Source organism: Prionailurus viverrinus, chromosome A1 (genome assembly GCF_022837055.1).
Source record: "Prionailurus viverrinus isolate Anna chromosome A1, UM_Priviv_1.0, whole genome shotgun sequence".
Classification (NCBI taxonomy): domain Eukaryota; kingdom Metazoa; phylum Chordata; class Mammalia; order Carnivora; family Felidae; genus Prionailurus; species Prionailurus viverrinus.
In genome coordinates, this window is record NC_062561.1 from 72,187,035 (window position 1) to 72,212,961 (window position 25,927).

At 41.5% G+C, this 25,927-nt stretch overlaps 1 protein-coding gene across 2 annotated transcripts in view; it reads right to left on the reverse strand.

Annotated features, from left to right (window-relative positions):
• Window positions 1-9,024: 9,024 nt before the first annotated feature.
• TMTC4 (transmembrane O-mannosyltransferase targeting cadherins 4) overlaps window positions 9,025-25,927 on the reverse strand; it is a 64,725-nt gene continuing 47,822 nt past the window's right edge. For both annotated transcript variants that reach the window (XM_047861884.1, XM_047861876.1), the window contains exons 12-18: window positions 23,964-24,043; window positions 23,715-23,822; window positions 23,438-23,579; window positions 16,645-16,759; window positions 15,079-15,191; window positions 10,944-11,013; window positions 9,025-9,267 (exon numbers count right to left, since the gene is read on the reverse strand). In XM_047861884.1, the coding sequence (XP_047717840.1) occupies window positions 9,119-9,267; window positions 10,944-11,013; window positions 15,079-15,191; window positions 16,645-16,759; window positions 23,438-23,579; window positions 23,715-23,822; window positions 23,964-24,043 (777 nt within the window). In that variant the 3' untranslated portion in view covers window positions 9,025-9,118. The remainder of the gene's footprint in view (window positions 9,268-10,943; window positions 11,014-15,078; window positions 15,192-16,644; window positions 16,760-23,437; window positions 23,580-23,714; window positions 23,823-23,963; window positions 24,044-25,927) is intronic.

Consider the following 25,927-nt stretch of genomic DNA (forward strand, 5'->3'; position numbering starts at 1 on the left):
TCAAGTTATTTTACTTGGTACAACAGATCTCACTGCTAAACAATTCCCATGGCAAAGAAATTAATGAACAGAGAAAACCAATCTCATGAAGCTATGTTAATTCACATTAAATTCAATCCTGGTATTTCTAGAATTAATGTTTTAAAGATGATGTGCATTGCTGTCAGATATTTAAAACTAAGATGTTGACATTTTCTCCACAAAAGAAATGCAGTATATTTTCTAAAAAGTCTATGGGCTTCTCAAGGCAATTGCAGTTGAAATGGTTTATGCTATTCTTGCCCATTTTCTGGACTTCTAAGAATAAAAAGCCAAGACTAAAGAGATTATATACATAAGATTATTTAGTTTTGGTGAATAAATCCCTATTCATGAATAGGAGAATAGTTGTAAGAACTCCCAGAAAAAGTAATATGGCCAATGAAATATGCCATCCACCATGATGGAAGCTAATTACATTGCAAAGAACCATTGTCAGGCCACAAACCAATATCTGACCATGTAATATCACGACCATTGTTCTTCCTAAAATCAGAATCAAGTAATTTGGTTCTGCTCTCCAAACAGTAATTGCATTTAATGGAAAGGAAATAATTGTATTTAAGGGAAATAATGCTTACCTGGTGCCTAGAAATGTAGACATTACAAAATAAAATGTAGCTTGATTCCCTTGAGCTGTCAATGTAGGAAATGAACACATTTTGAGTGCTGTTATGTGCCTCACACAGTATGACTCTTCTCTCGTTTTAGCCCTTGAGCAAAGGGTATGAAGCAAAGGTATGAAGCAGATATTACCATTTCCATTCTACATATGAAATGGCTCCAAGAGGCTAAACAGCCCACTTAAAGGCATGTTGCCAGAAAACCAGAGTGGCAAGATTTGAACCCATATCCAGGTGAGCCGCAGCCTGTGCTCTTTAACAGGAGGGCTAAAACTGGGAAGCTGTGTGGTATACACTGGAATGTATGTCATCTGGACTAATAGTTTCTTTTATATTTGAACCTTTGTGGTTAGAATGACTGATTCTGATGACCAGCCCCATACATGTAGTTCTACCCATGAAGAGGTTTCATATACATTATATTTGAGGCTTACTCCTGTGCTGTATGGTAAAGACCTGGTAGAGAATTTCTTCCACTTTACAGATGAAATAGAGAGGTTGCATTGCTTGCCCATTCTTACTGATCATTTCAAATAGCAGCTCTTTTTTTTTTTTTTTTTTTTTTTTTTTTTTTGAGTAGGCTTCAAGCCCAGCATGGAGACCAACACCAGGCTTGAAGTCACAACCCTGAGATCAAGACCTGAGCTGAGATCATGAGTCAGACACTTAACACAGTGAACCACCCAGGCACCCCAAATAGCAACATTTTTTAATAGTCAGTGCTCTTCAGAACAAGATTTCTCAGTAAGAAAACAGCAGTCAGCCACTGAAGGGGAGTATTTGACATTGACTTTAGTGTGTCCATGGGAGGAATGTGGTTTCCTGCTCACTTCGCAGCTAGCCTAATCTGTGCTATCTTGGCATGATGAGTGGCAGAGGAGAAGTTTCCTTTTTCAGTCCAAGATACTTTTTAATTTCAAAATATTTTGAAGGACTAGAAGCCTTGAAAACATTTTATTTCCACAAAGGTGTTGGCATTTCAAACATTGTTACATTTCACAGCAATTTTTTAAATGACCATTTATATCAGCACTCACAGCATCTCACTTTTATAACTTTTTAAAAAAGTATTTACGTTTATTTATTTATTTTTGAGAGAGTGAGAGAGAACAAGCAGGGGAGAGGCAGAGAGAAGGAGAGATAGAATCCCAAGCAGGCTTCGCACCATCAGCACAGAGCCCAACACGGGGCTCGAACTCCTGAACTGCGAGATTATGACCTGAGCTGAGATCAAGAGTCAGATGTTTAAGGGACTGAGTCACCCAGGCACCCCTGACTTTTATAACTTTTTATAATGGACCTCTGTCTAAGATTTAAGTTTTTTTAGAAAAAAGGGTTAAGCGTCTAGGGATGTTTGAAGTCCACTGGTGTAGCCCAACCCTCTTATCTTGTAGAGGAGAAATTAATGACAAAGTAGCAACCACCACCACCATGATTTTTATTAGAAGCACCGGAGACATGCAGTAGTTAAGTGGTTCACTCCAGGTTCATGCTAACTAATGGCAGGTTGGAAATGTTGGTAACTAAATCCTTGAAGCTTAAAAAAAAAAATGACTTATGCCTTGAAGTTGGCCCGAGGACAATCTCACCCTCGTGGGCTCTGTTCTTTCTACTTTATCACCTTGTTTGCTGATGTCTGTAGATGCCTAGACAAAAACTCTAAAAGCTATCATCCATTTACTTTATCAGAAAGTTCTAGAAATGAGTAGTTTTGATTTTCTCCAAGATAAATCTCAAGTCCAGCTATCAAAATTAATGTTACAGGAATGTAGCTGATGAGACAAATCTGTTTTTAAAAGATAGATGAAAGTGCAATTTGAATCTACAAGGAAAAACGTTTTCTCAAACACTTATCACCAAGTTGGAAGCAGAAAAGGATCACCAAGTTGGTCCGTGAAAAATGCCACATATTTAAAAATAAAATTATGTGGCACCTGGGTGGCTTGGTCGGTTAAGCATCTGATTCTTGATTTCAGCTCAGGTCATGATCTCAACGGTTCATGAGTTTGAGTTTGGTATTGGGCCCCACACTGATGCAAGGAGCCTGCTTGGGATTCTCTGTCTCCCTCTCTGCCCTTCCCCTGCTCTCTCTTTCTCTCTCTCTCAAAATAAAAAAGTAAAAAAATAAAAATAAAATTATTAGACATGCAGGATGCTCAAGGCAGTTTTGATAAACAGTGTAACAGATTTAAAGTACTTGCTAAGTGAGTCAGAACGTAGTGCTAAAAATATAAATCTGAGGGATGCTTGGGTGGCTCAGTTTGTTGAGTGTCTAACTTCAGTTCAGGTCATGATCTTGCGGTTTGTGAGTTCGAGCCCCACTTCAGACTCTGTGCTGACAGCTCAGAGCCTGGAGCCTGCTTCAGATTGTGTCTCTCTCTCTCTCTGCCCCTCCCCTGCTCATGCTCTGTCTCTCTCTCTCAAAAATAAATATTTTTTTAAAAAAAACCAGGGTTACTCAACTCTGGGATCTCTCTATTTGGGTCAATATGGTAGGTGCCTCCCCTTATCCATGTACAATATGGCTGACCCTTCAATGGAGTTTCTGCCTCAATATACTCTTCCCTTCCTGTGGATGCCTGGTGAAGCTTTCACCAAAAATATGGGGCTCAAAGGAGAAGGCAGAGGTAACCGAACCAATATCTGTTCCTGTGGAATAGAAAATTCATCTTGATTGTATATTTCATTGCCTCCAGGAAAAACAGATTCCCCAACTGATGGAGAATTTTGAACTTGGACAGCTACAAATGTAGAAGATGCAAATGCCTGACCAAGGGGCCTGTGGGCTGAGAGAAGTCCCCTGGAAAGGGGGCTGGGAACCATTCTTAAGGCAGACGTAACGTAAACTGAAGCTCCCCGGGGGCAGGGATCCCCCTTGTTTTCACTTTTGATGGTATTCTCAGCAGCAGGCACAGTTGGTGCTCAAGAAAATATTTGAGACAAATAATAACATGAGAGTAGCACAAGAGATCCTTGTAGAGGGATTGTTCTATATCCTGACTGTGGTGACCGCACAAATCTACACATGATAAAGTGTCATAGAGCTAAATATGCAAATGAGTGCATACAAAACTGGTGAAATCTGAATAAGGTTGGTAGATGTATCAATGCCAATTTCCTGCCTGTGATATTGTACTACAGTCATGCAAGATGTCACCATTGGAGGAAACTGGGTGTAGAGAGTATTGGGATCTCTATATTATTTCTTACAGCTGCATGTGAATTGACCATGGCCTCCAAATAAAAAGTAGTAATGTGAGAGTAAAAACAATCTAAGATGGGTGACAGCAATTCAGAATGTAGTAGGATGGGAGTCAAGAGAGATGGGCTTTGAAAAGCTAGACCCTGTTTGAAAGAGAGAGGCCCTTAAAAGAGGAGGCACACTAGTCAAAAAGACAGACATGTGTGTGGAAATCTAGGGGTGGAAGCTCACCAAATGGGGATAAAGAGTATGGAGAGCTGTAAGTTTAGTGCTACTTGGTCAGGTGGGGGGAATGCATGATGGGCCCCAAAATACAAATCAGAAAATTGGGACCAATGTGTTGTAGAGTGAAAGGGGCTCCAGTGACCCGAACATCTGCTGGACACCATATTTGGCAGGGCCTCTGTCAAGATTCTGGCTTGCCTTACTGATGATTTTCATTCCCAAACTGGGGTTTGGCCAAGCATACAAATGTACAAATGTGTCTACATCTGTCACTATGTGGAACTTATTACATGCATGGACTTGATTTCCTCTTGTCTAGAGCTAAACTCCAACCAGTCTGACTGGTTGGCTTCTATGTGTAACCAGTCCTGACTGTTGGCTTCTATGTGTAACTGTATGGGAACACAGGCATTCCCTCACCCACTCTCCTTCTACCCATCACCAATTGATTCCTGAGCATTTCTTAGGTCAGTTCCCATGTCTCCAACTTCACTGCCACTTGGCTACAGCAAGCCCCCTCATCCCTCCCCTGGCCACATGGAGTGGTCTCTTCACTGGTTTGCCTCCTTACAATTTCGTCTCCACTGACAGCCCAAGTGATCTTTTCAAAATAGACATCTGGTCATGTTGCCCCCCGCCCCCCACCCTGCTTTGCAGTGTCCCATGGTTAAGGACCATCTGGTCCTGGTCACTTTTACCTGCTCCAGCAAGTGCCCCTCCCCCTTCCCCTTCCCCTTGGACTTTGTTCAGCAAGTACTTTAGCTTTCTCAAGGAAGGGCCTTTGCATGTGGGTTTTCTTATGTATGCAGTCCAGGTTTTCTCAACCTTGGCACTACTGACACTTTGGGCCAGATCATTTTCTTTGGTGGGGGCTGTCCTGTGTATTGTAGGATGTGTAATTGTAACATCCTCCCATTCACCGTCAGTTCTGACAACCAAAAACATATCTGGGCATTGCCAACTGTCCCCTGTGAGTAAAATCTCCTGTGAGTGAGAACTACTGACCTAGAGTGATCTTGTTCCCCTCTGCCTTTCAAATCTCAGTTCAAAAGCCACCTCAGGGAACCCCTTCCTGACTATTCAGGCAAGATCCGGTCTCCCTCTTCTATCATTAATTATATGACTACGTGATAATTATTGCTTCTCACTGTACTATCCCCTACATGAAGGCAAAGGGTCATATCCACTTCTGCTCACCACTGTATTCCCTCTGCCTAGGAGAGTATCTGGCGCACAGCAGGCACTTAGATTTGTTGACTCAGGGAATGAATGTATTTGAGGTCAGATCTGTTTGCTGCAAAAATCTACACCCTTCTCCAAAATTCCAATCTGTCATTTTTTGAGGGTCTCCTGGGCCAAGTACTTCATTAGGGTGAGGGAGGCTGTATTATCTCCATTTTACAGATGAGAAACTGGGGCTTAAGCAATGCTAAATGGCTTGCCTATGACATCACAGTGGGAGAACCAAGACCCAAGTCTAGGTTTTCTCACCCCAAAGTCTAAGCTGAAGGATGTGAATACAGACATAGATGTCCACTGCTGTGCTATGGGGCTCAACCTTTTATTCTGCATGATATTTTAAGTCAGTCATTTGAAATAGAATAAATGTAAAGACCATGCTTAATAAATAGGGTAGAATCAGAACCCCAGAGAGCCCCATCAAGGCAGTAGGCTAAGTCTAAGGATGAAACTTTTAAAATTTATTTATTTTTGAAGTTTATTTATTTTGAGAGAATCCCAAGAAGGTTCCACACCATCAGCACAGAGCCTGACATGGGGCTCAAACTCACCAACCGTGAGATCATGACCTATACCGAAACCAAGAGTTGGGCTCTTAACTGACTGAGCCACCTAGGTACCCCAAAACATTTTTTACAATTTTTAAAAATGTTTTTATTTACTTTTGAAGGAGAGAGAGAGAGAGAGAGAGACAGAGCATGAGCAGGGGAGGAGCAGAGAGAGAGGGAGACACAGAATTCGAAGCAGGCTCCAGGCTCTAAGCTGTCAGCACAGAGCCCGATGCGGGGCTCGAACCCATGAACTGTGAGATCATGACTCGAGCCAAAATCAGACGCTCAACCGACTGAGCCACCCAGGCACCCTGTACCACAAAACTTTTTAAATGTTTACTTTTGAAAGAGAGAGAGAGAGAAATAGTGGGGCAGGGGCAGAGAGAGAGGGAGACAGAGGATTCGAAGTGAGCTCCATGTTGACAGCAGTGAGCCCAATGGGGAGCTTGAACTCACGAACCTTGAGATCATACCCTGAGCCAAAGTTGGATGCTTAACTGACTGAGCTACTCAAGTGCCCCTAAGGATGAAACTTTTTTTTTTTTTAATTTTTTTTTCAACGTTTATTTATTTTTTTGGAGGCAGAGAGAGACAGAGCATGAACAGGGAAGAGGCAGAGAAAGAGGGAGACACAGAATCGGAAACAGGCTCCAGGCTCTGAGCCATCAGCCCAGAGCCTGACGCGGGGCTCGAACTCCCAGACTGTGAGATCGTGACCTGGCTGAAGTCAGACGCTTAACTGACTGCGCCACCCAGGCGCCCCAGGATGAAACTTTTAAGGACTACTGGAAGGCTGAATATAAACAGGGAAGAAATGTAGCAAACAGAGGACAACCACAAACTGCCTTTGTGTGTGTGTGTGTGTGTGTGTGTGTGTGATCTCACCATTAGGGAGCTATAGGATGATGGTCAGGCTCTCAGATTTCTCAACCTGGACACTCCTCCCATGTCTGTTTTGATAACCCCCCCCCCCCCCACTCTACCTCCTACTGTGATTAGCACTGAAAACATTAAAATAAAATAAGAGGGGAAATGAGAGACAGACTCCCACTTCCCGCTTGTTGGGAAGGAAACCCAAGAAGCAGAGGGTGGCCACCTCAAGGTAGAGAGAAAAGGGCCAGCGCCAGCATGGTGCACTTCCAAGATCTGCGGAGACAGAAGACTGCCTGAAGTATCAATCAAATTAATGACTGTTTTCTCTGCAGAGAAGACAGCCATAATGGAAATCCTGAGAGATGGGGCAGTGGAAGCTAAGGGGATTCCTTCTGTAGGCAGGGGTCCCGGATGTGCATATCTTGGTTTGACACTAAAGTTTTAGTATTGGTAGGAAAAAAACTCCTGAAGGAGCTTTTACAAGAAATATTTTTCTTTACTCTCAAAAGGCAAGTACTGTTATAAAGAAAGAAATTTGCTTTCAAAACAAAGATCGACAAGCATATAGTGCATCTATTATCTGTTGAGCTAAGCACTGTAGGAACATAAATAAGAATAAGACAGCTCCCGCCCCTAAGAGATCTATAAATTGTTACTGTTATGTTGGGACCATTTAAAAAATGTTTGAAACACAGCACTTCCTTTTCTGATGTATGTCACACACCAGTACTGTCTTTCCTGATGTACCTCAACCATCATAAGTCACAATTTCTAAATTACAATTCATTGCAGATCTGCTCCCCAAAATGTGAGTGTAGAGAATTAAATTCATCTCATTGTGGATCCGTTCATCCCATTCTCTAAACTTGGATAGAGGACAATTGTATTAAATGGTCTCTAACACCAAAGAGAAGCCACATATGAAAAAGGATGAATTGGTCACTTGGATTTCATTTTAAGGGAAAGGAAGACACAAAGTTCATGAACTTGAAAATCACCTATTAAGAAGGCAATACATTTTTATACCAGCCTGTGTAATAATTTTACTGCATAAGATATTATAGAGGTTGCATAAAGCATTAGGTCAACACCATATACAGAAGAATAAAGCAAAAAGGATTATCTTGATCAAATAAAATAGAAAAAAATTCAATTCTTAAAAATACCACAAATTCCCCAAATGTGGCTCTTTTTTTTTTTTTAAATTTTTTTTTTTCAACGTTTATTTATTTTTGGGACAGAGAGAGACAGAGCATGAACAGGGGAGGGGCAGAGAGAGAAGGAGACACAGAATCGGAAACAGGCTCCAGGCTCTGAGCCATCAGCCCAGAGCCCGACGCGGGGCTCGAACCCACGGACCGCGAGATCGTGACCTGGCTGAAGTCGGACGCTTAACCGACTGCGCCACCCAGGCGCCCCTATGTGGCTCTTTTTAAGACAAAATCTACCTCTTGCATTTCCTGAATATAGTAATGACTGTGGTTCCATTAACCCGAACAGAACACTGCCTTATAGCTAAAAACTTAAAAAAAGCAACTTACAGAGATATGTAACCCTCTTAATACTGTATATAACAAAAACAAAAACATCAGGCTGACTGCCTGCTTTTGCCTAAAGCATGGCTTGAATTTAGTATTAATACCAACAGCTTATATAGAATGTGAATACTACATAATTTCCTTTGTCATGAAGCTGCACAAATCGGAGAATCCAAAAATGATTGCAGGAGTGAGTTTTCCAATGACGGGAAAGTATATAAATATACTAGATGTTAAAATTTCCATTCTTCATTCAATTATTTGCCCTGTTTAAAACATAAAAATACAAATAAATATATTTCCTTACAAGGGAAATTCATAGTCTATTGTTAAAAAAAGATAAAGAAACAAAAATCTTAATTTACTTTTTCTTGTCATTAAATAAAAATTCTAATATACAGACATATTCGATATTTATATAAACCGTGGGAGTCCATTTATGATTTCTTGTTCACAACTGACATTTAATAGTGTTAGTCTCTGTACAACGTGGCTCACACCCCATATGCAGGTTTAATTTTACATTCTGCTCCACCTAATTTTTTTTTCTCTTTTTTTCTTTTTAATTAAAAAAGATTTCATTTTTGGAATTTTAGGATTTACGTTTGAGTCGTCTGAAAAAATACAATTTCAATGCAAAAACCACATCGAGCATTCAAGAAGAGTATACTGCTGGTGCTGTAATCTTTTTGCGTGTCTTTTTGCGTGTTTTCATAGAAAAAAAAACAGTCAAATAAACAACATGTAGGACTTTTAAATGGTCAAACACAACCATATCATATTAATGATACGCCTCATGCACACAAACAAAAAATGAAGGAAAAGGGATCAGACGTCTTTCTTTTGCTTTTGTTCTAGCTTTCTTCTTAATAGACTATAATTCTCCTTAGTTCCTGATGCAGTGGGGTCAAGCTGCAGAGAGATTTCATAGTGTTTTTTGGCCAAGTCTAGATGTCCCCAACGATGATAAAGCACAGCTGAAATAGCAAGAGAAAGATTTCATTGGAAATGCTTCTGAATACCTTACAGTATTCCCAACCACTTGTGCCAATACACACACACACACACACACACACACACACACACACACACACACAGAGTTTTCAAAAATCATTGTTTCAAATAATATTGTTTGTGCCGCAAACTTTATTTAATAACCACACTCCCTGGTGATTGTCTGTTTAACCACCACCCGTTACTCCTGGGGTTCTGCAGATCACTAGATATGACCCATCTTCTTACAGCAACATTATTACATAAAGAAGGAAACTAAGATTACATCAAGGTTCTCAAAGTTGCCATGAAAGTTCCAGGAAGTCAGGCTGGATATGGCTGGGCTCTGGTATGTCTCAGGGCCCCAACCATGCGCCAAGTCCAGCATCTGAATAATGATTCCCCTACATCTTTTGTCAAAATACTAGCTTGTTTGTTGCTAGCTAAGAATAAGGGCACTCACATCAAGATCTGACCATAAAATGATAGTTAAAATCTATTAGAATGGTAAGTGTCTGATTATTATCATGATTTTGTAAGTGAAACTAATTTTTTACATGGGCGGAAGAGTAACTATTGCTGCTTTCTGACTTTCATGATGAGTAGCTACAGAGTCTGTAGGGAACTGATTTGGTGAAAACATAGTCACATGCTGAGCATTCTAAGCATTGACATGACACTCTAAAAATGGTAATTATTGAGATATAAAAATGGAAAAAGGAATTCTAGAGAATAAATAATTGTAAATGCACCTTAATTTTATTTTGTTTTTTTATAACCTTTAAAAAAAAATCTTTCTTCATTTTGAGAGAGAGAGAGACAGAATGTGAGTGGGGAAGGGGCAGAGAGAGAGGGAGACACAGAATCTGAAGCAGGCTCCAGGCTCTGAGCTGTCAGCACAGAGCCTGATGTGTGGCTCGAACCCATGAACTGTGAGATCATGACCTGAGCCAAAGTCAGACGCTTAAAGGACTGAGCCACCTAGGCGCCCCGGTAAATGCACTTTTAGCAGAGACCTAAGAGAACATAAGAACACAGTGGAGACCAGGCTATAATGGAAGGTCCTCTATGGAATAAAGGAAAGGATGTAAGTTAGACCAGAAATTTCCAAAGTAATTCTGTGTTTAACATTCTAGGATCTTTCACACAAAGAAAGAAACTCGAAGTTTATCATAAGAAGGGGATAAACTGAGTGGGGAATTTTGGGTGTTGGTCTGGTCATACAGTTACAACTTATACATAGGACTACTATTTTGCTACCTTTTTAATGTAATAATTTCTTTAAAAAAAAACACATCCTAGAGGGGCACCTGGGTGGCTCAGTCGGTTAAGCATCTGACTCTTGATCTCGACTCAGATCATGATCTCATGGTTTGTGGGATTGAGCCCCACATGGGGCTGACAGCACGAAGAATGCTTGGGATCCTGTTGCTCCCTCTTTGCTTGCACTCTCTCTCTCTCTCTCTCTCTCCCTCTCTCTCTCTCTCAAAATAAATAAATAAACTTAAAAAAAACCCCACATCTTAGAACCAGATTATAAAGACCAATGCAGGCTAGATTTGTTAAAAACTACTTTCTCTACATTGATATTACAGAATGCACCCATTTCTTTAAACTTACACGGACTTTTGATATGATTCAAATTGAAAATTTTCCTTACCCAAATTGCCATGGTAACTTGCAGCATTTGGATGAGCTTTAATTGCTTTGAGGAATAAAGCTTCAGATTCCTGAAGAATGATATAAAAAATAAGGTATTGCACGATGCAAAAGCAACACACAGTTTTGCTGTGTACAGTTTTCAAATATTTAAAACTGTTCAAACATTGTTTTGTGACACTGCATCCTTCTCCCAGAAACATTTGGGAAGGCCAGCGGGGCCATACCCCGTTAAGAGGTTCTGAAGGGCAATCAGGGAAGTGTGTGACAGGGCAAAGGGGACAGAACAATAGTGAGGGGAAGATGGGCAACGGAGATCAATGGTGGCTGCAGAGAGAGCACGAATATGCTAATGAGGTTTGCCACCTGCCTCCCAGAAGTGGCTGAAAGTTTGCAACTTGAAGCAAGTAGCTTGATTCAGGGTGCAGTGAAGGATGAGCCAGAGTCAAATGACCAGGAAAGGGCTAGGCTGTTGAGGACACCCACAAAAGCGTCATTTTCATTCAGCATCAATGAATTCATTTCTAGGATTCTCAAGGTAGGAGCTGGGGCCGATTTAATCCCCCCAAGACTCACAACCCCTCAGCAATCCAGAAGGGGCTCATTCAGCTGGAAAAAATAAGCAGGGAGAGACAACTACCTGTCACGTAAGCAGTCGCAGGATTGTATGTGACCATGACCAAATGCCCCTGGTGTGTGTGAACTGGTTCTTGTATAGACTTGCATTTCCTCCAAATAGTGCTTATTTCCAATCGGGCTGTGAAAAGGCACGGCCAAGTGTTTTTTTTTTTACCTGATCATCATGTGACCATGGCTGCCTGGATGGTCCCATTCTACCATAATGCTGGGAGATAAAGATGCCGAACTGTTCTTTGCTGACATCTGCCGGGGGTAGCTACTCACACCCGTCTACATTTGTGCTACTGAAGGGCCACACATGCTTTAGTGAGTATCAAACAGCAAGCTTAAACAACTAAAGTTGGTGGATGGGGGACAGGTTTGCTCCTTCTAGCTGCACCTTCTGTGAATTTTCCAGGCAGGCTTCCTGGAAAATATCTAGGATCGTGCATTTTGTAAAGTGTAGAAGGACCAATCTCCTTGCCCTGTGATGGCCCATGGTACTCCTGAGAAACAGGCCGGGCATTTGGGCAAACAGCTCTGAAGCCACAACCTTTTTAGAGAGAGCTGGCAGAGAAAATTTTGTATTTTGGAGATGTTGTCCAAAAAGGACTGAATGAAGACATTGTTACAAGATGTCAGCAAACAGCACTTCCGGAACTCAAAATCAATGTCTACGTTCCAAGCTGTGGTCGCTGAAACTCGTTCAAGGAAGTGTAAGGTTTTCCTGACATATTAGGTATGCTGGTAAAAAAGAAACCAAATGGATTGCATAGATTTGGAGTGGTTTCTAAGTACCTACGCTTTCTGATGACTTTCAAATATTACCATTTAATCTAAAATCTGAGAAATAGGAAGTCCAGGGAATCTAAATCTACTTTAAAATGCTTCTCTAACAAACTGAGGGTTGATGGGGGGTGGGAGGGAGGAGAGGGTGGGTGATGGGTATTGAGGAGGGCACCTTTTGGGATGAGCACTGGGTGTTGTATGGAAACCAATTTGTCAATACATTTCATAAAAAACAAATAAAAAAAAATAAATGCTTCTCTACTTGCAAAGGAAGTAGAGTTAATTAGAGACAACTGATGGAGAGAGAAAAAGCAAGTTAGGAGTTCTCGGAGGACTCTGGATTCGTTTAAGGAATTTTTGAAATGCCCATGAGTGTGGACACCATTCAGGAGGACGTGGAGTCAGAGTCAGGTTTGGAGGACATGGTGGTGTTCAGGATGGCATGTGTAGAGAGAGGAGCAGGGCTTGTACCATCTTGGGGGGCTGCCGCTCTTGGCAAGGCAGAGCCTGAACCTTGAGTGGGGGTGTGAGGAGGCTGAGTGAGGTAATGGGGGAGGAAAAACTAAGTCAAAGTTCCCGAGTTTAAAAATGGCACACTGACAGAAGGGGCATCAGGAGGAAAGAGAGGTTCTATGCTTCCATCTTGGTTATGTAACAGTGGGGTGGCCATGAAAGGATGCTTCAGGGGCTGCTGTTAGGTAACAGGGCTGCTCAGATGACAATCTGCCCCATAATCACAGGGGCACAAGGCATTGTGCACAGGTATAAATCACTGTGCACATCAATGTCTTAAGAGGGAATCTGGAAGCCTGAATGTTTCACGGCCAAATGTGGGAAGCATTCAGCCATTTCACAGCTGTAACCGGGCACTTAATAAATGCCCATTAGCCCGCTGGATAGCAGAGGAGTTGTAAAAATGGGACTTGGGGCTCTGCCCTCGTGAAGTCTCCAGGCTCACTAATGAGATTTGTCAAGTTAATGATAATACAGAACAGCAAAGGCTTAGGCGAAGTGAGTTATATAGACAGCAGACACCTGTCCTGACTCTCCATCCCTAAGTCCCCACTACCTTGCCACCTCTGCAGAGAGTCCCCACCCAGTGCCCTTCAAGGACGGGCTAGAAGTAGCTGACCAACAGCAATGGAGGTCACTTCTGCAGCATCGTGAGAGGAAAATCTAAATTCCAAATCCTGAACTTAAAACAATATATGAAGCAAGCACCCGGTGGCTGACACCACAGCTCAGGGAGTAACATCACGTCCCTCCTTTTGGCAGAACTGTTGCAAGGTTCTTATTTCGGATTTCATCTTCTGTTTCCTCATCTTAGGCTCAGCACCCTGGCCTACACAATTAGGATGCAAAATGTGTAGAGAAATAGGAAACCCATTTCTCCATTCTGCTCTATGGAGTATTTTCTACTTTATCTGGGAAAAAAAAATGATATGAACTGGAAGCCAAATGAACCGTGGGTTCTATCACCTTAATAGAGTTCTAGTTTATAGGCTGTGGGGTGATAGAAAAATCAATACAATGGTTACATAGGCTGCATCTTGAAAATGACTGGCTGTAGCTGGTCACTGGACACTCCCAACCCATCCCAGGCTGATGGGGATGCCTGGAGAGGTCAGTAGAAGGGAAAACCACAAAACTTGCCTTTTTTCCCTGGTTCTATACCGGTAAGTCCATAAAAAATAAAAATTAACCCCCTCAAAAAGTCATCTCTGGAGCAGAATCTAGAAACATCAAAATATTAACCGGGGCCATCAAACTCCCTGATATTTAAAAATGAGACATGCATGAACTATCTTACTGTTGTTTTGGAAAATTATGCCAATAATGGTATGTGATGAGCAGAGGAGAAGTTAAGTAACATGGAACACACATGAATGAATCACTTCCTTTAGGCCCGGTGTGATCAACATTCGATACAGCTCCTGATTCTGAAAGAAAAAATTGCTGCCACAGAGGATGAAGGCACTGCATCTGAAAGTGTGTTTTCTGTAGCATCTGTGTTAGAAACCTAGGATGCTAGCTGCAAGTGCACAGTCCCTGACTCCACCCTGTCGACTGAGACAGCATCCTGTGGGGAGGAATCTGCGCATTTGTATCTAATACACTCCCTCACTGGTTCTGAGCCTCACGCTTGAAGTCTGAGATCACTGATGTTAGGAACACAGAGTCCCCTTCAGGCCACAGGGTGCCGTGCGCCTTCTGATTCGCAGTTGTCACTCCTGGCCAGTCCTGGGAGCCTAGATCTAGTATCTTTTGGTTCCACTGGTCAGACACTTCCAGGGCCTTGCAGATGACCTACAGCTTAACTCTAGATGAGGAAAAACTCTAAATGGGCAAGAACCAGTCCTGCATTCCCCATGGGCTGGAATTTTTTTGTGCAGAAGACCGCACCAACAAATCAGAGCTCCCACCTGCCTACGAGGGACAAAATCAAACAACTTCGTGCCAGGGTTGGGGCTGGGGCATCACTGCCTCCTCTCTGGGCTTCTCCTCCCCACCCCACATTTGAGCAATGGTGATGAATTCTGATGAGAAAGGACACAAAGTCTGTGCAAATCCATCTTTTGGGCAAATCCATCTTTTTGACCAAGCCACACTGGTACACTGCCCCCACTGTTTTTGCCTAATTCTGAATTTAACTGGGCAGAAGTAACATTTATGGCTTCTGTCAGATGCTGGCATTAATTGCAAGAAATCACGGCCTGCAGTTTACACACCTTGTATTTCTGGGACTTCCCCAGCACATTTGCCAACGAGAACATCAGAGAGTGATCATTAGGTATTAATTCCAGCGCCTCTCTTCCAACTGCTTCAGCTTGGGCTAAATTACCTGCAAGGAAAACATAGAAAAATTAAAAAAAAAAAATGTTAACATTGTACTGGTATGACTTAAGAAAATCAATGAAGAATGCATAACACACATATACACATGCAATATACACACAACACACAAACACCACACACATACACACAACACAGAACACACATACACACAGATAACACATACATACACATAGCACACACACACACATACACACAACACAGACACATACACACGGCACATAACACACATATACACAGATGACACATACAGCACAGCACACACATATACATACACACAACACATAACACACATACAGCACAACATACACATACACAACATGTAATACACATATGCACAGATAACACACATACACACAGCACAACACACATACACATACACACAATACACAAACATTACATATACACAGCACAACATACACATATACATATACACACACAACACATAACACACGTCTATAGATAACACACACACAGCACACACATATACAAACATACAACACACACATCACACACATATACACATAACACACATGCACACAGATAACACACATACACATAGCACAACACACACGTATACATACTCACCACACACACACACACACACACACACACAACCCCATAAATTGCAAAGATACTGCAGTCTAGTGCAATTCTAACATAATATACAAACAGCTTTTGATTAAATTCTTTAAAAGCATATAAAACCTAGTTTTAATTTTTTCCCAGATACCAGTTATACCCACATCGGAGAAAACAAGTCTGCACCATAAGAGTGTCCACAGTAACACTTTAATAACTGAGTATTTATCATATCGAAGTATACATTTTGTATTTTCATTAGAAGCACTGCTTAGATGGCTCACTAGCTTGAAATTCTGCCAAATTAAAACTATCATTTCTTATGGGCTGCTTGGATTTTCAAAAGTAGGGGAGCAGGGTAACTCCTGGTTGACGGAGCTAAGATCTGGGCTGAGGAACCACATCATCAAGTCTGTTAGCATCCTATCTAAAAGAAGAGCCCATGACTCTGACTGTAGGTTTGAGGGCATCTCCTTTGACAACAGTCCATGAACTTTAGAGCATGGTCTTCACAGGTCGTAAACCCAGAAGCCATTTTTGCTCTTTTGGTGCCTCTAGCATGGGGACGGGCAATGCTAGATAACACACTTCAGACGAAACGAGATCTTAGCACCCGTCTTCACCCCTGGCTCAGCACTAATTCCAAGTAAAGTGTCATTTTCCCACACATACCTGTTTCAATAGGTTAAAGGAAACTCTGTCTTCTAGAAGAACAGACATTTTTGTATTACCCCATATTATTTTTTTTAAACTAATACACACTAGAGAAAGAAAAAGCACGCTAATCTGTTTCCTAAGTATTCAATGGCACCGCATCATGGCTCCATTTCCTCCAATGTATTTAATTCACCTCTCTGTACCTGTATTGTCAAGGAGTATGATCATGTTGTTCCAGGCCAAACTGTGCTCTGGTTTCAGCACAGTGGCGTTTCTCCACGCATTCAACGCATCGACATGACGATTCAGATCTGCGTACTGGAAACAAAGCATGGCCCCCCAAAATCAGTATTCCAATGTTCTTGCTTCCTCTAGGACATAACCAAACCCAAAACCAAACCCCTACCAAGCCTAACTTATAATTACAGAACTTCTAATTTTTCGTATTAACTCGCTGAATCTCAAAATACCTCACTGAAGTACATAACTATCCCCATTTTACAGATGAAACAACAGAGGTACAGAAAAATTAAGTAATTTGCCCAAAGTTACACATCTAGAAATGGCAGAGTGGGGATGAGAACCAGGTAGTCTAGTTCCCAAGCCTACAACCTCTTAACTATAATTCATAATTTAGTGATCCCAGGTGTGAAATCATATTTGAGACTACTAGAGAGACAAAAATTAAAAACCGAATCATTATTCTTTTTACAGAAAGACTTCACATAGTCTATCGTTGATAAGGTATTATTTAAAGGGGTAAATAAATATTTAATGTGATTAACAGCTACATATGACGAATTCGCCATGTGAAGAATGTTCTAGTAGGTGGTTTCTGCCTACATCTAAGCTACACAGAAAACGATGAGTGTGTTAGACATACTCAGTAAACTCCTTGGAAAAATCTTAAGCGGCAATGTGAAACACCTTGGCAATTTTTTTAAGATGTTATTTTTATGTAATCTCTATATCCAACGTGGGGCTCGAACTAACAACCCAGACATCAAGAGTCACACGCTCTTAACTGATGGAGCCAGCCAGGCACCCTCATCTTGGCAATTTGAAGCCTGTTTGCCTCCTTTTGGAAGGAGAGAATGATCTGTTGCTTTCTTTTGAGAGGGCCTGTTGTTTAACACTGACAACAGCACAGAAAGCCTGGGTCTCAATCTGCATAGTTAATAAAAGCATTCCGAGGCAGAAAATGATGGATTTTTTAGCAGGTGAACCTCTTGCCTTAACTCCATTCAAATGCCCATGTCTTATTTGAATGAACTTCCTTTCACTCTACAAAAACTATACACGGTTACAATTTATCCAAGGTCAAGGCAATTTCCTTCCTTACTGGCAAGTCTGTCTTTTCATTAGAGGACAGAAACGTTTTTATTTTCTCATGACCCACATGGTAAACAGGTGACATATGATGCAAGAAAAAGAAAGTTTTAATTATGGAAACCTTATAAATATCCATTTGCTAAAGATGTTGTCAGATTTCTCAGGAGGCTCAGAAACTCAGGTCACAATATTTCACCCTTAAACAAGGAAATGATGTGAAAAGTTCAAAAAGTAAAATAACTTAGGGTGCTAATTATATCAACATTTAATTGCCTGAATCTGAGTTTCCACTGATTTCTTGGTCAATTCTCTCTAGCAAGTGACATTCATTTGAGTTAATTGGGCAAAATCTGTGATGACATTCTTTCTAACACACAGGCAAACCAACATAACTTCATTAACACAACACCAAAATTCTTCACATAGGTTATTATTTCTTCTTCTTATTATTACTATTTACTGAAGAATAACAACAAACTGAATCGGGCAAAATTTACTTTTATTTTGTCTCAACCTTTACCCTTCTTAGATTATCAATACAAAGTGAACAACACTTTAAGGGAAGCCGAGGAAAATGGTGACTTAGCCAGAACTACCATCCAGAAAGTAGACAGGCAATGAGCACATTATTTACCTCTTAGCTCTATGCCCATCCTTCTATACTCTGCAATATGCATTTCCCAGAGTCCTTTGCCACTTGGCCCCTTGTTAGGCTTCTGCCAACAGGAGTCGCAGGTGACATCAGATGGCTTGAAGAGGGGCCCTTTCCCCCACTCTCCCACTGTTGCTCCTGTTCCTTGGCGGTGCATCTGATGGGGCAATTCCTCCCACTCCCTACCCCCCACCGCCCACCTCCATGGTGCCAGGCTGGAAGCAGTGGTCCTTCTTCATGATCTTAGTTCTTGAGATTATGGTAGCTCCTGAGATGGTAGCCCCCTCTCTGAGCCCTTCTATTCTGGTGGCACCACTTCCTCTTGTTTGTTACCCCAATGCTACAGGGTTTCCTTACACTCTCACAGTTCATGTCATCTAACCAGTTCTATCTTCCAGCCTTCCAACAGTTGTCTAACCCATTCTCTGCACTGAATCTTCTCTATTTAAAATACTTAGCATAGGGGTGCCTGGCTGGCTTAGGAAGAGCATGTGACTCCTGATCTTGGGGTTGTAAGTTCGAGCCCATGTTGGGTGTAGAGATTACTAAAAAATAAAAATAAAATAAATAAAATAAATAAATAAAATGAAATAAAATAAAATAAAATAAAATAAAATAAAATAAAATAAAATAAAATAAAATAAAATAAAATCGCATAGCTTCTGTTTTCCTAAATGGCTCCTGACTGATACAATCAGTTCTTGCAGAATGAACTGTCTCTAGTAATGCCTCCAGTCACTATTACTGCAATTCTCTACTAGTAATGTATCCCAAATAATCCAGCGTTTCCTAATTTTCTATTTCACAAGAAAACTACATTATATTCCCTTCTTATATGGGTGCAGAAATCAAAACACATTTCTGTCATTACTAAAGAGTGACTAAAGAGGATTTTTAAAAAGAAATTTTGTTATTAAGTTCGTCTTATTCACCAATATATAAATGTGTTGGTTGAGCTGTTAAAGATTAAGCTCTTAATGCTTTTAAGCTGTCAAGCAGGCAAAAGCTGGATAATTAAACAACAATGGAGAGAAAGATCTTTAAATAAGCAAGAGCAGTTGGCAGAAGGGAACATAGGAAGATCATTTTATGGTAGCATAATTAGTAAACAATGCACATAGAGAGTGGCACAAGGTCTCAACACACTTAATACAACAGATGATCTTCTATGTGAAAGTGGGAATGAATCCCAAGGACTGGTGTACATGGATAAAATCCCGAATCTTATATTCTATTTTCCTTTCTTTGGACATAACTCTTACAAAGGGTTCATTTAGCATAAATTCTCTATTTTCCAAACCCCAAGGAATTGCAGTGACAGGCAGTTACTAGGGGAAAGAAAAAGACTGCTAAGTTTTAGAGCCTGAAAGTATAACCTAGAAGACTATAGGCAGATACACTCAGTTTGCAAACAATAATCTAAAAAGCTACCTTCAACGCTGAAGAAAAAAATGAAAGAAGAATTCATATGGATATCAAACACAATGTCATGCAGGTATTAGTGTAATAGTCACAGTAAATAAAAACAGTAATCCCTGTAATAACTGCCCAGTGCAAGTACTCAGAAAATACCCAATTTGCTCCCATCCCCCATTCTCACTTCATTAACTTTGCAAGGATCCGTCCTGCTTTGTATGTGCCTGAATTTTTTGGTCTCTACTTATATCAATATAGGTGAAGTTTTACTGTCTTCCTACCATCCTCCTCAGAGAGAACAATGTAGGGCATCAAAATGTGCTTCCCCAAATATACCACTTTGACATAAGGATTATTGCACTAACAACAATTGAGATTCAACAGATGCAGAAAGAAGCCTTCCAGGAGCTTCCCTTATCTGACTCAAAGCAGAAACAGTGACGTAAGGACTGCCATAAACCCCCTATGGCCACGAAGGAGGACCCACACAAACCTTCATTAGTTTCTATATGCATTTACCCTCTGATAGCTTGCCACCCTTGGAAGTCTAAAACATCTTCCTTTCTTTTGTCACTTCTCTACAAATGTATTTTAATTACAAATGTATTTGTTAAGATGCTATATAAGCCCAAGTTCTAACTGTCTCTTTGAGTTACTCATCACTGAATTTTTCCTATGTGTATGCATGATGCATGTGTTAATATACTCTGTTTCTTTTCTCTTGTTAATCTGTAGTCAGTCTGGTTTGCAGGGTCCCAAAGAAAGAACCTAAGAGGATAGAGGAAACTTTTTTATCCCTCTTTGACAGCTTCTCATTAGAATAATAGCTCTCCTTGAATCTTCAGGCTTCACAGAGAAAGCTGCTTCAACATCAATGTATGTAACTAGATCAGAATTTTAAAATGTAGAAGGAAACAGAAATGTGGCCAAGGTCAAGTGGCTCTGGAGAAAGTTATGTGGGACAACAGGAATTGCCTGCTATCAATTTTCCTTGTTTAAACATCTTGCTGTTGCACGGATTTCTTTTTTTTTTTTTAATTTTTAAATTTTTTTAATGTTTACTTATTTTTGAGAGAGGCAGAGACAGAATATGACTGGGTTGGGGCAGAGAGAGAGGGAGGCACAGAAGTTGAAGCAGGCTCCAGGCTCTGAGCTGTCAGCACAGAGCCCGACACGGAGCTCGAACTCACAAGCTGTGAGATCATGACCTGAGCCGAAGTCGGACGCTCAACTGACTGAGCCACCCAGGCGCCCCGCTGTTGCACAGATTTAGTCACATTACTGTCACTTTCCTCCACGCCCAGGGAGAAACAATTCCTCTTTTCCACACTAGAGTGGGTATATAGAAATGGAAGCTTCCTAGAATACATCATAGCTGAAACACATCTTCTATTCTTTGAAAAATAAACACAGGATCCACTTCACTTTAAAATTTAGAACACCAGCAGTATCTGCCCATTTAAAGTGACCTATGCATAATTTGAAGTGATGTGTGCACAGTGGGAGAGGTGGAACATCACCATCATTAGTCACACATTCCTGCCACCTTGTTTCCCCTGTTTATAAAATTCTGCCTCTGCAATGTGCACAATCATGACTACCCAGTCCAGACACAAAGCAGATTAGACCAAACATATTCCCATCAAGGTAGTAACTGAAGACTGGATTTTCAATAATCTTAAAGCAACTCATGTTTTCTAGGTTGTCCTCCCCAAATAGTCTCTTCTGCTCTGAGCTGATCAGTCTGTCTGCTCAAAGCTCAGATAGATCTGCTTCCCAAATGCAGTGCCAACAACAGGGTATTGAAATGTCCGGGGAATTTTGTTGGTTTGTTTTGTAAATATAGATCTTTTATGGAGCCTCTGATTCCCTAAATCCAGGATGGGTGGAAAGACTTGGATGTTCAACCAGTTTTGGGACTGACTTGTTTTGATAACACAAGGACTCCATAAAAGCAAGTCTTCAAGACCCTTAAAGTGAGGATAAATAGGCATCTCTTTAAAACAACTTTGATGTAATCCTATCTGTGCACAAGGTTGGATAAAATCTGGAAAATTATATATAAACTTCTTTTATTTAAAAAAAATTTTTTTTAATTTATTTATTTTGAGAGAGCGGGGGTGGGGGGGGGCAGTGGAGGGGCAGAAAGAGAGAGAATCCTAAGCAGGCTCCACACTGTCAGTGCAGAGCCCGACGTGGGGCTTGATCCCATGACTGTGAGATCGTGACCTGAGCCGAAATCAAGAGTTAGATGCTCAACTGACTGAGTCACACAGGTGCCCCAGTATACAGGGCAACTGACTTTGGCTCAGGTCATAATCTCACAGTTATGAGTTCAAGCCCTGTGTTGGGCTCTCTGCTGTCAGTGTGGAACCTGCTTTGGATCCTCTGTCTTCCCCCCCCCCCCCCCCCCCCCCCCCCCGCCCCCGCACCTCTCCCTCTATCAAAAAAAAAAAGTCACATCACTATACATGTATTCCAGTTTGGCTAAAATGAGCAAAAAATTTTCCCTTCAATGTGTCATTTAATCAAACTGAATATATGACGAACATATGTAGTTTCTTGAAACCCAATTAAAAGCTTAACTTAAGGGAGAATATAATCTTTCTTGTTTAAAGAATTTTGCTCTTTGTAGGTAAGTCTTTTTCCTTCCAGCCTTATAGAGATGTAATTGGCATTTAACCTATGTAAATTTAAGGTGCACAAGATGATGATTTGATACAGGTGTATATCATGAAATGATCACCACAGTGAAGTTAGTTCTACCTCCATCAAATCACATCATTACGTGTACAGTTCTTTTCCTTATTAGGAAAATCCAGAGCTTTAAGGCTGAAGCTGTGTATCCTCATGGAGGGTTTTCAGAAGTGATGACTGATCTATTTCACCATCGTTTGTCAATACATGTTTTCAGATTTTAAGATTATTGAACTTCTTGTATTAGCTACTGTTGTAATATTTATTTGAATAAAGAAAGAAAGTATAAGAAAAGAAAATCAAGAGTCATCAGCTCTTTAGTCAGTAACTAAAAGACGAAAGTCTCTATGGAACACATTCTTTCCTATTTCCATTGGACAATCTCAAAGCCCTTTCAAATAAATCCTCCCGAGCTCTCTTTTATGGGGAGAACAGTTAGTACAAATGCCTGGGGACCCAGGGAGCTGTCCTTGGAGGAAGGAGAAGTCGGAAGCTCAGAAACCACATTATGGGTTTGTTTTTTTAATCTCCATTTTTATTCGTGTTTTAAAAACAGGGAAAACTGATGTTTATCAGGAAGTGACCTTTGGAGTACTGTTTTATAGGGCACAAGGGATTTAAAAAATTCTAATTTATTTCTTGGTTTAACCTGTTGCCTTTGAGATAACTTAAACTTGGGTAATTCAAGTTGAATTGTTCTCTAATTAGAGCTTAGAAAGTTACAGACAAGGAAATCCAACAGCTACCTTCCAGTGATAAGCGTATGTGAGAAAACTTTATAAGGTGTTTAGTTAGTAGGGTGCTAGCATGGGGGTTATTTCTGTCATTTTATTATAAAAAGGAAAAAAAACCCCAAAACACAAGCTTTTCTTCTGCAGCCACAGCCAACTTCCGCTTACCAAACGTCCGAGGTTGTAGTAGCAATCTGGGTACTTCCGTCTGTGTTTGATCGCCGTCCGGTAGCTTTGCTCGGCGGCTTCGAACCGTTTCAGACTGTTCTGCACTATGCCCAAATTCATCCACGCGGCAGCAAAGTCTGGCCTGGAAGAGAATTTTTTTTTTTAAAGATGAACAAGGAAAAGAAAGGCTAAGACCCCAGAATGCAGGCGCTCATCACTTTGCATAATTATATGCAACTTAATTATATGCAGCATAATTGTAGAAAACAATGCTTACTGTATTTGTACAGCCAAAGACAGCAGCTCTTCCGCTTCCTGTAGCTCATTCCTTTCTTTTAAGATATTTCCAAGATTGTTCATGGCATGAACGTACTTGGGATTTAATCTGGAAGCAGAGAGAGAAACCAAGCTGTCTGTTAAAGCTTGATAGTCTTCACTAAACTGTCAGGAATTGGCAAAGATACCTGAAAGTCGGGGGTCTTTGTAAATCCTAGACATGTATATAAATGAGACAAGCTTGCAGTACCTCACAGCTTCCCGGTAATATCTGATGGCAGCTGTCTGATTGCCTTTATCGGCCAGGTTTTTGCCAACATTGTAGTGAACCTGAAAATACAGATAAAAACTTGGCCAACAGCTGATAGACCTCTTTGTTCGGAGCACGGGTACCTATCACAGATTCGAACCAAAAACAAAAGGTAAAGGTACAAAAAAAACCCCATCCCATCAGAACTTTGGCTAAAATCTTACAAAGGGCACGCGAGGGTCATGCTTTAATCCCCCACCCTGTAAGATAAGATTCAAAGGACAGGCTGGCAATGAGCAGATGATATCACTCAGGTACAACAGAAGGATATTTAACTAAGGAGAACTCAAAAATTACAAAGTGGGACTGGTTTTATTGCTAAACCCTCAGTCCCCCTCTTCTCATCCACACATCCCCTGTTGGGGCTGAGATGCAAAATCCAACCACATGTGGCTGTGAGAGGGAGAAACAAGGATTCTGTATTTAAAAACAATGTTTTATGTTTATTTATTTTTGAGAGAGAGAGAACATGAGCAGGGGAGGGGCAGAGACAGAGAGAGAGAGACAGACAGACAGACAGAGACAGAGAATATGAAGCAGGCTCCAGGCTCCAAGCTGTCAGCAGAGAGCCCAATGTGGGGCTCGAACCCACATGCAAGATCATGACCTCAGCCAAAGTCGGACGCTCAACTGACTGGCTACCCAGGGCCCTGTATCTAAAAGAAATTCAGCCCTTTCTTGCAGGATACCTTCTACTGTAGTATTGCAAACATTCTAGTTCATACTAATGAAATTCTCCCTCTCTCATTCCTTCAGGTAATGACTGATGCTGACAGCCCGAGTGCTGCTGGCAGTTAGATACAGTCACGAGCAAACCTGTCAGACCCGAGTCCTGGAGCCCAGGCTGCGAGTCAAATGACCCTGTTGGAAAGTGTGTCACTAGAAGGCACCTGGGGCTGTGGAGGAAGGTGGGTCCCCAAGGTGGTGCCTGGTCTGGGCCTGGGGAGGGCTGTTCTGGGGAAAGGCCCTGCAGCGGAGATCTGAAGGGGGTTGCTAGGTAACGGGGCTCCCCTGGAGTAAGTGTGCCAGGCAGGGCAGGCAATAGCAGGCTCCAGTGCTGTGAGGAAGCCCAGTGTGTTTAGTTGAGCAACTACAAGAAGCCCAGTGTCGCTGGAGTGCAGAGGGCAAGGGAGACCAGGGAGGGCATGGGAGAGCAGGCTGCACAGGGAATCCCGAGCTGTGACAGGTCTGGTTTAGTCTCTGCCCAGAAGTAATAATAGGCCAGCACAAAGCTCATGTAAGTACATGAGCTTTCTAGGGCTGACAGAGTAAAACACCACAAACTAGGGGGGCCCAAGACCGCAGAAGTTTATTCCCTCCTAGTTCTGCAGGCAAAGAGTAAGGGGCAGCAAGGTTGGTTTCCACTGGAGGTTCTGAGGGAGGAAGTCTTCCGTGCTTCTCTCCTGTCTTCTGACGGTTGCTGGCAAGGCCTTGGCGTTTCCTTGGCCTACAGCTGAGCAGTTCCAATCTCTGCCTCTGTCTTCACATGGACTTCTCCCTGTGTGTCTGTGTCTGTCTTTATAAGGACACCAGTCACACAGGATGAAGGGCCCACCCTTTACCACTTCATCTTTGTGACATCTGCAAAGCCACCAGTCACAGGTACCAAGGGGTAAGAATTTGAACATGTCTTTTGTGGGACACAATTCAACCCATAACAACAGCCAGGTGTATGAGGGTGGCAGAGGGTCACAATCAAGGCTATATTATAACAAATTAGTCACACTGTGGGAAACACATGAGCGGGGAAGAGACAGATGTCAGGGGTCCAGGGAGAGCCTGAGGTGACAGTCCCGGGGAAGGAGGGCAGCAGATTGTACTAGGGTAGCGTGGAAGAAGCACAGGAATTCGAGGAATACCATGGAAGCAAAAGGCACAGAAATTGCTGTTGGATTGACAAGAGT